This window comes from Callorhinus ursinus, unplaced genomic scaffold (genome assembly GCF_003265705.2).
Source record: "Callorhinus ursinus isolate GAN/ISIS: 27379988/994484 unplaced genomic scaffold, GSC_fseal_2.0 scaffold73, whole genome shotgun sequence".
Classification (NCBI taxonomy): Eukaryota; Metazoa; Chordata; class Mammalia; order Carnivora; family Otariidae; genus Callorhinus; species Callorhinus ursinus.
In genome coordinates this window covers 4,945,972-4,962,137 of record NW_027397135.1, presented here as the reverse complement: position 1 = coordinate 4,962,137, position 16,166 = coordinate 4,945,972, and the positions used below count along the sequence as shown (strand labels likewise).

Sequence of the window (16,166 nt, the reverse complement as noted above, 5' to 3'; positions counted from 1 at the left end):
ATGTAACTCCTTGGAGAGTGCAGGAAATATTTGTTTTGAAGTTTCCTAATTTAGTAATACTTTTCAAAATCTGATTTAGTCAGACCTTTAAAAAAATCATATAAATCAACAGCAATTACCTAATTCTAAATTGAATCATAACCCCAAAGAAATGTACTGTTAGAACATTATAGACTCCAGGTAATCAGTGATATACTTCTACTCTTATAAACGGAAAAAATAAAAACAGAAAATAAAAATAAAATAAAAACCTCATTTATTATTTTAATTTAATCTTCAGATAGAAAGAACGGGCTTCTGTTGTATTTCAGCATTTAAAATCTGGCCAGTGTGCAACGTTTGTAACATAATTTTTAATTTTAAGAAGGTATAATTTGCCAATTAGATTGTGTTTATTACTGTTTAGAGACTGCAAGGGTCTTATTTTTATTAATATCAAAAACGTCTGTAACCTTCTGGATAATGGCCTGGCTTCTGCATTTTTATTTTAGCAAGAGGACCTTTGATGCTTTATTGCATTAATGAAGGATAGCGATATTAGAACATTTTGTACATTCAATCCCTTCCTATTTGTTCATTTGGCACTTTTTCAATCATACATTTTTGAAAATATCAATTATTTCACATTAAAAATATAAATTCACATAGCATATTATATACAGTTTTAATGCATTCAGACTCCTAAAGCTATAATCCATTACAGCATTCTAATTTATTTGATTTATATGTGTGCCCTGAGTTAATATTCTAATCATTTACAAATTCAATTAAGTTTTCTTGATAAATTTTTAGTTTTTGACAAATTATATTACATTTGTACAGAATAATACATTCTTTGTATCTTGAACACGAGTTTGATGTATTTGCAACCACCATCTCAATTTCACTTTCATCCATTTGTCCAGGGCACTGAGATACTGCTAGCCCAACAGGTGTACTGCCAAGTGAGATCTTCTCAAGTTTGCACCAGGACATTTGTAAAATGTCATTTTTCTAAAGTGTTCAATTTTTAGTTTTTTGACTATGAGTTGGCAAGACATTGGTTATTCGAGGACATTGCTACTTAACCAAGTTTTGAATATACTTTCACTCAGTTATGACAATATTTTACATAATTTACAGAGCTGGTTTTATATTATAATATCTTTCTAATGGTACTTAAAGTGTTTCTTCATACTTCTGATGAAGACAATTATATTAAATGGTTTGTTATTTGAATGTACAAAAAATGTTCTATATGTCACAGAAATCTTGAAAAGAACTGCCTTGAAAGGAATGGCACTATTGCCAGATTAATTTATACACAAGCTCCTCTTTTTTACATTAGCTCATAAAAATTCACATTATTCTTAATACTTATTTCCTTGCCTCTAAAAAGACAAATACTTGTAGGATGTGTTCATTCCTGAACCATTTTGAGCTGATACTACCTTTTGACCCTACATGGTTTTTTCCTCAATTAGTTAGAAGTCCAAAGAAGAAAATAGGTGAACAGTAAAGAAGGCCTCTCCACCCATCTTCCAATGTAGATTGGGGCATACTGTCAGCTATTATGTCTAATATTCATTACTAATGCAAGTTTTTACCTTTTCTGTTCTTACTGCCATTTGGGAAATCATATCAGGTACCATGAGCTGGAACGCATCTTTATCCCCAAATCAAGCCCATCTATGTCCTTTATGATAAATAATGCTATTTGTGGAATGGGGAAGATACTGGCATGACTTGGGCAAAGGAGGGCATGCTGGGGAGGATGGAGAAGCAGGGTTGAGGAGTGAGGGTGGGTCTTGTTTGGTCTTGGTAGCAGGGCAGAGAATTTTCAGTTCATGTAGTCAGAAAGCAGAGCTATGAGGCTTTTGGGCAAATGGTATCAGAATTGAGTTCAAGGCATTTTGTCTGGTATCAAGGATTAGGAGGAGAAAAGCTAGAGTCAGGGACATAAATATTAAGGAAAAGGAAATCTCTTGTTGGGAACTTCATTATGACTAAAACAAAGTCAAGGGCCCAACCACATCTCATAAAATCATGTCTCCTCTACATCTGATAGTATCAAATCTCCTGACTGTCTACACACTCTACATGTGGCTAATTAATGCAAAAGAAGGGGGCACTTGTGTCATTTCTAGGAGAGATACCATAAGCTTCTAATGGGCAGACATTAGACCTTTCATTTTCAAATCTCTGATCTTTGAAATATAGTAGGTCTTATAAAATGCCTACTGAGTGGATGAATAGATATGAGAGTGAATAAAAATGGGAGCAAAACATGAGCATATAGAGAGCATATAATTTTTCTTGAATGAGTCAAATGATAATAGACAACTTTAGGTTCCTGGCCACATATGCTTTTCTCTGAGAACTGGATGGTTGGAACAAGGGAGTATTTCATCATTGCCTTTCAGAAGTGCTACACTGAATCCCTGCTGTGAGCAAGAAGGTGCAGAAAGGGATTTGTGCATTTCGCACTCTCCAGTACCCATGTGGGAAGGGACTTGTAGATAAGGGTAAACTCTGCATTCCTTCAGCTGGTAAACATGAGGCCCACATGGCTATTTCTTTGTGCAATGGGAAATGTACCAGTATGGGGACCTATGAAAAGAATCCTTCTTTAACTGTAAAAATAATTTTTTTTGAAAAAAATCGAAGACAGATAAAAATTTTAGAAAATAGCTCAGTAAAATACACGATGACAAGTTTATACACCCAGAAATGTCAGTAGATCAGGAATCAAAGAAATAGGTTGGTGGTAGTAATGTATTATCTGCATCCTGGGGAACTGTGGCCAGAGTCAAAGATCAGGGAAAAGCGTGGACTATCCCCAACATGATGGGGCCATGAGCAGGGAGCCTTGAAGAACTGACTCAAGCAAAGCCAAAACTGGATGATTGGATACAGCAGGGGCAACTATTCCAAAGTTAGAGAGCACCTGGAGGAGCCACAGAGTGAAAGTTAAGGGATCTAAGTCAAAAGGTCCTGAATCCAGAGGCCTATGAATGACCATGAGCCAAGCTTCTCTTTGAAACGAAAAGAAATGGCCCCCTGGGCTGGTTTGGATGGCTGTTGCCCAACTGCTCTAGAGCTCACCTCTTACTATTTTTAAGCATTTCATAAATCTATGGCTCTTTAACATGGCATATTTCTAAGGGAATGCAATGCAACAGAACAAAGAACAAATCAGTTGAACTCTGTTTTATCCCGAGCAGCAAGAATGGGAAAAGTACTCACGTTCCACAAAGTAAGAGCTAGCATCAATCTTCCAGATGATCTGGCCCCGATGAGAACCATTGACTCCACGGTTCTTATAGTCCAAAAAGTTTTCTGACAAGACCTCATCTATATTCCCAGGAAAGAAAGAAAGCAGAATAGAAAAATATATCAGCTAACAGCATATTTAGAAAAAAAAAAAAGATATTAATGCTACCTCCAACTCAACAGAAGAAAAGGCACCTGGAATCAGAATCGGAGAGCTAGAAGTATCCTCAGGTACCCTCTGAACCAACCCCTTCATAATGCAAGAATCTCCCCCCCACTCTGCAATACTCCCAAGATCATCTAGCTAGTTCATGAACACTTCCAAGGACAGAAAATAATTGCTCCTATGGCTGTCCATTTCACTTTTGAATAGCCCTTACATGTGTGAAATCTGAGTGTGAAAATCTTCTTCCTAAAACTTTAAGTAGCTGTTCTCTACTGGGGTCTGTGAATGAGCCATAAAGAAAACATCCAATCACATTTTCTATTTGGGTCCCAGTCATCATAGGCCCCAACCTATAGCATCTCTTCTCCAGCCTGAATACCTATCATCCTGTAATACCCGAGACTCATTCATGAATTTATCCACCCATCCTTCATGCACTCATGCATTCATGTGACAGATATTTATTGAGACTGAACCATCTGTTATGCTGGGGAAAATGCAAGAGCCATGGTTGGGCAAAACCAAGATGGTCCTTTTTGAACGAAAGCTTACAAACAATTGAGGATACAGACTTTAAACACTAAGTAAAGAAATAAAGGTATTGTTACAACTTGTGATGGCAGATAGGAAGGAAAAGAACAGGGTGCTCTGACAGGGAGTTTCAAGGAGGGAGGCCAACAGGGGTTCAGGGAAGCACTGAGGGATAAAGAAGCCACAAGGGTAGAGATGAGGGTGGGTGTGTGGAGGGCGGAGAGAGAGGCCCTGACGTGGTGTCCAGGGCCCAAGTTGAGGGACAGTATGGTGGCACTGAGAGGAGCTTGTGGGGGACTATGTATTTTTCCTTTCCTACTCTTTCTCTGCTCATCACATTGCAACTGTCAATATCCTTCCTACAGCTGGTGTCCAGAGAGGAACACAGCATTCCCGGAGAGGACATATCTCTGAAGACCCAGCTGACTTCCTCCTCTCTGGTTCTAGACCTCATGTTTTCAGTGCAGACTAAGACAGGGATATGAATTTTACTTTGATCATCTATGGGGCCCTGGCAGTTTCCACTTCACCAGAAAGTAACCACTTGAGCTAGATGGATCTGAGGCTGTGGAAAAACCATGTTTAAGAATCCAAATCCACCACAGTGATGGGAGGAATTGAGAGAACTCAGGGGCTCCTGAAGGCAGGCCCCAAGCCCCAGCTCTGCAGAGAGGAGCTAGGTCATTATCGTTTTTCTAACTAAGATACCCTGAGGTTCACGTCCTGCATCTGACAGGACTGGGAGAACAGGCTAGAATGAGATGCAAAGAGGGCAGGGCTTATAGCTAAAGGACCCAGCTCTCAAGGCCCTTTGTGCCGTGGACCAATGGCATCACCTCCAAAGTAGGGGATGGAGTCCTAACAACTGGGACCTCCTAGTGGAGGATTAAATAAGATAACTGGTCAACGTGCTTGTGACCTGCCATGTTGACTGCACATTTTTGGCTGTCTCTTCTTTGGCAAAGATGATTGGGCAAAGCACAACAGTCTGCTTCATTAATGGCAAGAACTCTTTGCATCCCTTGGAAAATCACTTGGTTGCAAAATTTGCCAGTCTTGATATTCACAGTGTGTGCTCACAGCCCTGGTTGGGCTACTAAGGTGATTGCATAATATGTCTTTTACAGTAATTGCCTCATTTCTGCAAAAAGGGCATAATATTTTCCTAGCTCCCTGGGTCTTCAGTACAGTTATAATAAGTCACATCCAGATACAGATTTGCCTCATTATGGCAATTCTCTAAGGAGAGGTATTTACTTGAATCTATCCACTCTGATCACCAGAATATTCACTTTAACAGTTACAATCAGTTATCCACGTAAATAATACCTAGAAAGGGGACGTTCATTCATGTGTTAGGCAATTGTGTAGTATTTCCTCCACTTTACACATTGTGTTAAACCATGGGGACACACTGGTAAACAAGACATGGTCTATGTTCTCAGAAAGTTTCTAATAAATTTGGGGATTTATTCAAGAAAATAGACAATTTCATTAGATTACAGTAAGTATAAAAGAATGGGTTAAATATCAAGGAAGCTCAGGGGCACAAATGAGAAAAGGATGGGGTGAATACCGTCAGAAGGGCTAAAATTAACAAGTCAGGAAACGACAGATGTTGGCGGGGATGCGGAGAAAGGGGAACCCTCCTACACTGTTGGTGGGAATGCAAGCTGGTGCGACCACTCTGGAAAACAGTATGGAGGTTCCTCAAACAGTTGAAATTAGAGCTACCATACGATCCAGCAATTGCACTACTGGGTATTTACCCCATAGATACAAATGTAGGGATCCAAAGGGGGTACGTGCACCCCAATGTTTATAGCAGCAATGTCCACAATAGCCAAACTGTGGAAAGAGCCAAGATGTCCATCGACAGATGAATGGATAAAGAAGATGTGGTATATATACACAATGGAATATTATGCAGCCATCAAAAGGAATGAAATCTTGCCATTTGCAACGACGTGGATGGAACTGGAGGGTGTTGTGCTGAGTGAAATAAGTCAATCAGAGAAAGACATGTATCATGTGACCTCACTGATATGAGGAATTCTTAATCTCAGGAAACAAACTGAGGGTTGCTGGAGTGGTGGGGGGGTGGGAGGGATGGGGTGGCTGGGTGATAGACATTGGGGAGGGTATGTGCTATGGTGAGCACTGTGAATTGTACAAGACTGATGAATCACGGATCTGTACCTCTGAAACAAATAATACAATATATGTTAAGAAAAAAAAGAAGAAGAAGAAGATAGCAGGAGGGGAAGAATGAAGGGGAGTAAGTCGGAGGGGGAGACGAACCATGAGAGACGATGGACTCTGAAAAACAAACTGAGGGTTCTAGAGGGGAGGGGGGTGGGGGGTGGGTTAGCCTGGTGATGGGTATTAAAGAGGGCACATTCTGTTTTGAGCACTGGGTGTTATGCACAAACAATGAATCATGGAACACTACATCAAAAACAAATGATGTAATGTATGGTGATTAACATAACAATAAAAAATTATAAAAAAAAAAGGATGGGGTGAATAGGTGGGAAGAATCTGAAAGACCAAATGAGGATGGCAAAATAACACAATTTTAAGAGACTGTCAGTTGGTCCTAATAAATAACCCATTCTCTTACAGTAATAATACTTCATAACAAATACCACACAAGAAAATAGAATAGTCTACATTCTTGCCTGGACCATCTGTGCTGAGAGGTCAGCTCCTTCCCCAAAGGCATTTATTGCCAATTGTTAGAAAAGTTACTGCTCTTTGCTTGGAAATCCAAGTGTATTGTGGGGGTCAGATGCAGAAAAACAGAATCGGTCCAGATATTTCATGCAAAAGGGGATTCAATGCAGGGAATTAGGTTTTGGAGAAATGGACTCTAGGCTGGGCCTCTGGGAACAGCCCCAGAATAAGAGAGTAACTCCAAGGCCCTGCTTCTGCCTCACTCAGAGAGGACTCGTGGGAACTGCTGCATTCAAGAACCTCATAGAGCAGCTGTAGCCAGTGAGCAGAGAGCGACAAGCCTGTGGCAGAATGCGTACCTGCCACCACCACATTGCCCATGAAGCGAGTGAGCGGACAGCAGGGCATCACGGTAGAAAGCTGAATTTCTCAAAGCCATGCTTGAGGCAGCCACAGGCTAACCAGTAGGAGGAACCCCAGGGTTCACTTCCTCCTTCCTCATCTTGCACAAGTGCACCTGACGAAGGGACCAGTGTGCATGTGGAAGATGCTTGCACAGGAGTCTGAAACATGTAAGTTTTGGGACCAGATTCTGCACTAGAAGAAAGCACTGGAGAAGAGAAGAGATCTGAAATGGATGGTGGGGGCCCAGCCAGACCCTTTGCCACCCTGAGGATTGGCAGTCCCTGGGTCCTATGTCCCAAAGTTCTTTTTTTCATATTCTTTGTCATGGTGGAAGTCCTTTTATGGGAGCAATGTATGTGTAATTACAGGGATATTTACAGCCCCCTGAGGCAGGAAGGCTAGGCTACTTTAATAGGTATGTGGTCTTAGGTACCTTATTTTTTTTCTTTAAATTTTTATTGTTATGTTAATCACCATACATTACATCATTAGTTTTTTAAAATAATTTTTATTGTTATGTTAATCACCATACATTACATCATTAGTTTTCGATGTAGTGTTCCATGATTCATTGTTTGTGCATAACACCCAGTGCTCCACGCAGAATGTGCCCTCTTTAATACCCATCACAAGGCTAACCCATCCCCCCACCCCCACCCCTCTAGAACCCGCAGTTTGTTTTTCAGAGTCCATGGTCTCTCATGGTTCGTCTCCCCCTCCGACTTACTCCCCTTCATTCTTCCCCTTTTACTTAGGCACCTTATTTAATCCCTCTGTGTCTTTGCTTCCTCACTACAACATGGGTACACTATTAATACCAACCTCAAAAGTCTGTTGTGAAGACTGAGTGAATGAAGATAGGTAGTGGTCTTAGAACAGTGTCAGACATCACTAGTAAGTAGATATTTCTGTTTACAGTCTGGGCTAACAACAGGGCCCTCTATGGCAAAGCTCTATGATTAACATGCAAAATCATCAATAATAACCTGAAACATTAGCTTAGGCCAGTACCGTTTAAAGTTTTGTCATTACTCATTCTGTACAGAACACACAGAGATGTATTAAGTTCCTTAAAAAAGACTGTATTTGCTAAATGATACTTCTTCTAGCGTGTAAAATCCCACTCCCTGTTCCACAGTCTATAATAGAGAAAAGATCTTTACAGGTTGTTAAAAATTTGTTTCAGAAAGTTCTAGTGAAGTTTACAGAAACAGCACACCTGAGAAACATGAAGTGTACTTCTCTTGCTTTGGCTTCAAAATGAAAACTGAAGCTATGCCTTCTATACCCTAGTCTGTAATAGAAAAGTGTACAACAGAAAGACTATTACTGTTGAGAGCAGCATGGACAACTGAGCACAGAATCAGTTAAAAAGGAGAATTGATCCACTACCTACATCTCCTAAGCCCAACAAAGAAAAAGCAACCTGGCTTCCACTTCTCAGAGGAACTCACGTCTTCTGATAATCAAATGGGGGCAAAAACACCCTTGACTGAGAACATCTGGTCTATGATTAAAAGCACTCATCAGGCGCCTGGGTGGCTCAGTCGTTAAGCATCTCATGGTCCCAGGGTCTTGGGATCGAGTCCCACATTGGGCTCTCTGCTCAGCGGGAAGCCTGCTTCTCCCTCTCCCACTCCCCCTGCTTGTGTTCCTGCTCTCGCTATCTGTCTCTGTCAAATAAATAAATAAAATCTTAAAAAAAAGCATTCATCATAAGAACAATATAATTTTTAAATTGACAGATCTATCTAATGGAAAGAAGAAAAAACAAAACAAAAAGAAAATGCAGTAAAGAATATGAAGAAATGGTAAAAATAAATCTTAATATAACAGTAAATACAATAATGGAAATGTGCTATTGTGGCCAATTAAAAGCCAGAGACTCCTAAATCAGAATATAAAAGCACACACAAATGGCTACATTTAAAAAAAGAGTTTGAAAATAAAGAAAAGTAAAAGATTAAGCAAATATGGAAGCAGAAGGAAACTGAGAGACTAATCTTAAAATAGTTTTAAAAAAACAGAATCCAAGGCAAAGAGTAGCACAAGGAACACGGATCTGTAATAATAAACTAAGAAATTGTAGAAGAAAAAGATCATGAACATTTATGTACTTGGCAATTCACATCAACATATACAAAGCATAAAATCTAGAGAAGTGAAGGTAGAGATAGATAAATTAAGATTAAAATTTAAAAATTTTTTACTAGCAATTTTTGACACACTCCACTCAAAAATCAGAAGAGACAAAAAAATCAGAATATACCTGATGATTAAACTTTCTACATATTAAATACACAGGAGAGAGAGAAAATCCTTGGTTTGCAAGGTGCCCTATGAAGTGAAACTTATATCAGAATTGTTTCCTTGCTCTGCAAGTTTCTTGGAAACTGTTACCATTGTTATCTCAGCTGTTACAGAACTGGGCAGAATGAGGACACAGCCTTGGGATGAAGTTTGGGAATTAAGGTAATTTGCTATCACACATCCAGAGAATAGAGCTCCCTGACAAGGTAGATCAAGACATGAAGTATCGATCAACAGGCAGTAAATGTGCAATGTCTCATCAATTCTACTCAATGATTCTAGAAGAAAGTTCTGTTTTCCCCTCTATTTTGGAGATCGGAAACCTGGAGCTCTTTCGATAGTACCTGGCTGGGGTCCTACATCTGGCCAGTGGTAGGGCATGATTCTAAACAACGTCACACTGTCACTGAAACCACGTGATCTTTCTCCATTCTGTGTCACTAGGAGAGAGAGTCCTTCATTACACTGTATCGAGCTCATGAACCACTCCATAAAGGAGGGCAGCCAAATGGGATTTCACCGACAATAGTAACAATGGTGAAGCTACTGTCCCTGCCCCCTCACTGGGTTCCTAAGTGGGGTCAGTGAGAAGGCTACACATCCCCTTCCACATCCAGGTGTCTCACTCTCTCCCCAGTCATGTTTGCCTAGGAAGCTCGAAAGTCAGAGCTGACAGCATCACAAACCTGGCCTCACATGGGCATTTCATTTGTCCGTGGATGCAGAATGGTCCCTACCTGATACTGCACCAGGATGTGCTGAGCTGACCCTATGGGCAGCACGGGGTCTGCCACCAGGCCAGGGAGCTCTGTGGCCTTGGGAGCCACTGCATTGGTATTACGTCTGTGGCAAAATGACAGATTAAATTAAATCATCACCTCTAAAATTTTAGGCCTACATCAGTGATTTGATCTTTGGCAAGGCACTGCAAATCTGACAGATACTTTACTAAGGACCTACAAATTATGAGCTCTTAAAGACACAGATAATTTTGGATTTGGAAATTATTTCTGAAATGCTATGTTGCTGAAAGTGTTGGCGTTTTGAATTAAATAACTTCACAGTTATATATATGCCGCTACTATGAGAACAAACTGTCAAGTTAAGATTCTAAGATGATGAGCTGTGTTTACTTTTGTCTTCATCAAAATGTCATGTTAACACCAGATCTGATTCATTTCCAGAGTTTCACGACATTCGATGCTGCTGACCACTCCTTCCTTCCTCCACCGCCTTCTCTTGACTTCTGTGACGTGGTCTCCTAGTTTGGTCCTAAGTCTCCATCCCTCCTCTACCTCCTTTGTGAGTGCATCCTCTGCCCGTCTCTCTGACAGAGGCTTTCTGGTGCTCTTTTCTACACAATCCACAGTGACCTCATCAACTCTCGGGGTGCAATTACCCCAAACCTCCACCCCCGGCCCGGATCTAGGGCTGAGCTCCAGATCCGCCCATTTTTTGCCTTCACTTTGGATGAATGTCCTTGGGTGTCATACCTTCCCCCCAACATAGGCTCCTCCTCCAAAGGTTCCCTGACCTGGGAATGAATGGCATTAGTACTCACAACTGCAGGAAGATACAGCTTTAAAGGGTTGGTTCAAAACTAGATCTGTGGCCAAAAATCTAATTGCCTAAGGTGCTAAACAAGTAACATTCATCATGAAAGTAGGGATGGGCGGGAGGGAGACCGTGGCAAAACTGAAGGGTACAGACGGGCTACCCGAAGGAGCCAATGCTTAACTTTAGTGAACTAAAGCCAAGCAGAATTATGGGCTCAGTCTGCCAAGTTAAGGGCTTTTGTGAAAGAAGCTAGAAATTCGGATTTCAATGTGAAATCTCTACATTTTTCAATGTTGATAACCAATCAAACTTAAAATAATATAGGCTAAAAATATGTTTGGGGGGCTGTTATTTTACAAGCTCTGTTTTAGATTGATGGTATCCAAACAATTTTATTCAAGAACTATTTTTTTAAGCAAATTAAATTGTACCTAAGTCCAATTCAGCTAGTAACCACTATTTGTGTACAAATTTAAAAAATTACATTTCTCCATCTTTATAATAAAGTGTGTATTGTAAATACACCAGCCAAGCTGATTTCAAAACCTTTATGTGAGCTAAAAATGTTTCCCTGATAGATAAGATCCCCTTTATTTTATCAGAAAAACAGTCCACGGTTATAAAATACTCATAACAATCCATTGGTTCCTGTGATATTCCATGATTCTAAACCAGGCATTGTGTGTCCGAATGTGTAAATTGCTCCGTGCACAGACTGACAGCAGAAGGCCTGGCCTCCTCTGAATTTGAGGCCCGACTCTAGAGACTCCCCAGCAACCACACCTTCATTTCTGATTAACCAGTGTAAATGCACCAATTTCCACCAACCCGATTCTATCATGTACAATAGATCAAATCTATTTTTCAGGTGATTTCAAATTTGTGAGCTCTGTTTTCTGCAGCATACAGACTTGTGTATTTCCCTCTCAGCTATCACTCTGTTCCCCAGCCTGCGGTGTGCTTGGGCTCACTGTACGTTGAATCGAGTTACATCTTTTGAATACAAAGCAGTAAGAATGTTGAAAGAGCAGGTGAGAAGAGGTGCATGATTATGTTGGAAACAAAGTGAAATTCCCTGCACAAAGATGGATGCACATCAGTTGTGTATATGGTGTTGCTCTGGTCTTACGAACATACGGACTTGAAAACAGGCTTTTGCTATTAACTTATTTGTAAGTAGAAGAGCTTCTGTACTTGCAAATGGTAATGACATTTGTGTTGAACCACACCTGGCCCTTCCATCTTACACTTTTCTTCCATTGAATGGAGATAGCAAGAGAAACCGCAGTACATGGTCTACAGTGTGTTGGAATTTGGCATATAACACATTTGACTGCAAATTGTGTGAATTTGTTGAAATATTAAAGCATATGTAAAAGTGAATTGTGGATGATACACTTGTTGAACACCCAAACCACACTGCGGAGACCATTTTGTCTGCAGCACACCGTTAGCTGGTCTGGCTAAGGGCCGTCTTACTCACCAATGAGATACATGCCAATCCAGTCTCCAGCATCCACTTCCTCCTTGATGTCCCAGTGGATCACCAGGTCCTGTGAGTGCCCTATGGAGTAGTAGGAGCTGCTGACCATGAGTGTGGAGCGGCTGTCCGAGGTGACCAGGTCGGTGTCACTGGTGGAGCGGGGGATGGTGACGGTGCCATGGGGGCCATTCCTAATGGCCATACTGTGGAACTGGCCGGGGTTGTAGCTGTGACGGAGTGGCTCCTTGCACCGGCGTCGATTCTGGGAGTTTCTAGATGGAGATGCCATGGCGGCCAGGCCTAAAAACCTGTTCTGGTACAGATTCTGTGGGGGCAAACAGACAATTAACACCAGCTGCATAATCATGGTCTTCACAGGTTAAGAAGGATGTGCTGGGAGAAATGAGCTGTGAGGGAGCAGCCCTCCAAGGAAGATCTGAAATACGGCCTAGAGCATCCTCCGCAGGCTTCGCACAGGGAAGGCAAGAACAAAAATGCAAGCTCACCAAGGGGCTTAAGATTCTCTCTCTCCCTTTCCCTCTGCCCCTCCCTGCTCTTGCTCGCTCCCTATCTCTTAAAAAAAAAAAGACAAAAACAGAAACAAAACCCCCAAAAAGACAACAGAAGAGGAGATTAAGACCAGAAAATGTGTTGAGTCATGCGGTTTGGATCCCAGGGACAGTTACTTACTGCACACATCAATCAGATGCAAGTTTCTGTTTACTGGTCATGAGGCCCAGGCCTCAGCGGCGGTCTGCTCTGCTCTTTAGATTACATAAGTCTGTTTAGCAGTCACTTAGGCCTGCGCTTTTTCCACCCTCTAAGACCAGGGCACTTGTAAAAAGTCCATTAACCTGATGAAGCACAGTGTTGGCATTCTCCACCTCAGTCCTTAATGGCCATGTGACAGGCCTATTCGTTCATTATTTGAGTCTCTTATTAGGAATTCCTCAGGCCCCGCTGGTGGTAACCATGGCATTACTATAGGCAGAAAAGCCAGACTTCAGAAAGCATCTCATCCTATTGGTACCATATGGTCTTACTTTTTTTTAAATGCTTGTCATTGTGACAGTATGAAAATGGACAGACCCCGGTGTTGCCTGGAAACCAGTCCTTCTCTCAGAAAGCGAGGCAAAGCCCAGGAAGCATGAGCCGTCCACGCACTCAGCAGGCCCCCTGGTTCTGGGCAGTTCAGAGAGGACATCGCTAACATGACCATCCTCTGGGGGGCTTTGTCCAGAGACCTTCATAACATCTCCAAAAAAGAAAGGCTGTTGCTAGAGCATAACATTTCTGTAGTTTACATACACTTTGTGTGGATACTCTTATAGTATTATTATGGAGATTCAAAACAACTTGGAATTAAAGAGTCAAATTTATAATTACAGGTTAAAACAAAGTGGGTGCAGCACCTACCAAATTCCAACCTGTGCATCCCTAGACATTTTACTTAATCTTCCTGGTCCTCAGTTTTCTCATTTTAAATGGGTTGTTGTCAAAACTTAATGAGGTAATGCAAATCAAGCTCTTCGCATAGTAGGCACTCAAGAAATAAAAATCTACTAAAATACTACTGGTATTGCTTTACTAAGCCTCAATGAAACATAGGTCCTGGGCAGTTGGCCAGGCCCACTCACTGGCCAAGGATGCCCTCACATCATCCCCAGAGCCCTCACATTTAATTCCTTCTGCAACAAATCCACAGATTGTTTCTAGTCATGGCCCCGCAAGTTTTCTTACAAAACTGAAATTCCAAGCTTAAACAGTGTAGTGTATTTATAAAGGTACCCTATATACCAGTTTTTTGGAGGGGAAGGCTCCCTTTATCTGTAAGGTTTATGTTTGAATAAGATGTTTTTGCATTAATGTTGAGGCTGAGGGAATTTTATCGATGTAGTATCAGCCGGCGCCTCAAAAAAGATTATAGATTCCTTTTCTCTTGTTGAAGACACTTCTGCTGTGGCATTTTTATTGGAATTCCCTGGAAATCAGGCAACTCTCCTGAAACTGTCAAATTACACTAGTGCTCACTGTCCACGTGGTGGGAACAAAGGTATAGAAGGGAAACATCAGTCAAGGAAGACATTTGTCAGTAATTTACTGGATTGGAATAATGGTATTTGCCCAGAATAAGAAGGGCAGTTTCAAAGCTGCTCCTTTTAGACTGCACTCCCCCACCCTTCCCACCCCCATCTTTGTCCACACCCTCTCCATTTGTACTTGCAGGAATTGTATTTCTGCTTCAAGATTATGCCCCAGCGCCAACTCTGCTATAACCTCCCCCTGCATCCTTTTCTGATTCCCCAAAATGTGGGCCTCAGCTCTCTGACCCCACAGGAATCCCCTTCCCCTGCAGAGAGTATTACTATATTATTGTTAGTTGACCAATTCACACACATCCCTAAGCAGTGAAGACTTCAAGCCAGTGTTCGCTGCTCTTTATATCCCCTGGAACTGGCCTGACTTCTGGCACCAAAAAAGGTCCTCAAAACTTTAATTAATATGATTTTATTCAATGGTGCCCCTTCTTTTTGCAGAAAGGGTTTAAGTTTGCTATTAAAAAATAGATAAAATATAGTAAGACATAAGTTAGTAGATAGTGCAGAGAAAGGAGAAAATAAAGAGACAAACTATATGCCATCATGTCCCTAGACAGGTGTTATTGTTAAAGACTCACAACAGCTGCTTCTTGAATGCAGCAGGTGGATAGTTGATTCCCAACGTGCGATTCCTTTGTGGCTACGTTTCCCCCGGGGCATTTACAAGTGTTCCAAGCTCACACTATAGGCTCATCCAGCTGGAAGAAACAATTTAATCATTCTCTGTTCACATCTGAACTGTGGGAGATAGAGGAGGATCTGTCCTGTTTTTAAATAGCCCTGGATAAAAGACCATTCTCTTCCTAGACAGTGATTTCACTGTCCTGCAACCTCGCAATTCTTCCTAATCTCTAAGGCAAATCTCATGGGACAGAGACCTGCCTTCTCCTTCCTCCCTGCAAAGAGCAAGTGTGGCTTTCCGATTATCTCTGAGGAGGACGTCAACAGTATCACTAAATTGCTTCCAGCTTTTTCTCCATTCTACTAAGTAATTCGAATGTCTTTTATTTCCCCTTACCCTGGTGATGGGTAATAGCCATGGATAGGAAACCAAAAGAATATTAGTAACAGTTTCAGCGACACTGTAATTTTCCAATTATTGGTTGTAAGCAAGGGTCTCTAGTTATGGGCTGTGTTAAGCACAGATTTTAATTGACCCCTGAAAAAGTGAATCCAATGAGTGAGCCACTGAAGACAATCTGATCACATTGTGACCTACTTCATAGGGAGTAAGATTCCATTTGCTGGCTTGTTTCCTATTTGTAGCTGAGGATCCAACAATGATGTTTCGTTTACTTATTTTGCTTTCCAACTTAAATAACTCAAATTGTTAAAATGTTTTTAATTAAGTGATATGTTCTTGGATTTTTAAAAAATCTTGGAACAGGTCTTGCACGTTTAATGTTTTAAGTTATTCTTATGCATTATAGTACATAGCAAAAACAAAACATGTAAGGAGATGGAATCTTAAAAAGTTGTCACTTCTAGGAAAGGGACATGTTATGGATTTTTTTTTCAGAACACAAGAAAACAAAAGACTCTGCTGTGTCAATTTCTGACAAAGTCATTAATAGCTTTTCTGTTTTGAAACATATAAAGCTGTGAGTGAGGACCATCTCAGAAATAAAAAGAAAGTGGACAAAAGGCATTATAGAGAAAATGGTTAATAGAGAAATATAATAGAGAA

At 40.9% G+C, this 16,166-nt stretch overlaps 1 protein-coding gene across 4 annotated transcripts in view; it reads right to left on the bottom strand.

The window, feature by feature from the left end:
- HECW1 (HECT, C2 and WW domain containing E3 ubiquitin protein ligase 1) overlaps positions 1–16,166 on the bottom strand; it is a 426,782-nt gene that overhangs the window by 226,423 nt on the left and 184,193 nt on the right. For all 4 annotated transcript variants that reach the window (XM_073886906.1, XM_073886905.1, XM_073886907.1 and 1 more), the window contains 2 exons: positions 12,381–12,705; positions 3,226–3,333 (listed from right to left, as the gene is read on the bottom strand). In XM_073886906.1, the coding sequence (XP_073743007.1) occupies positions 3,226–3,333; positions 12,381–12,705 (433 nt within the window). The remainder of the gene's footprint in view (positions 1–3,225; positions 3,334–12,380; positions 12,706–16,166) is intronic.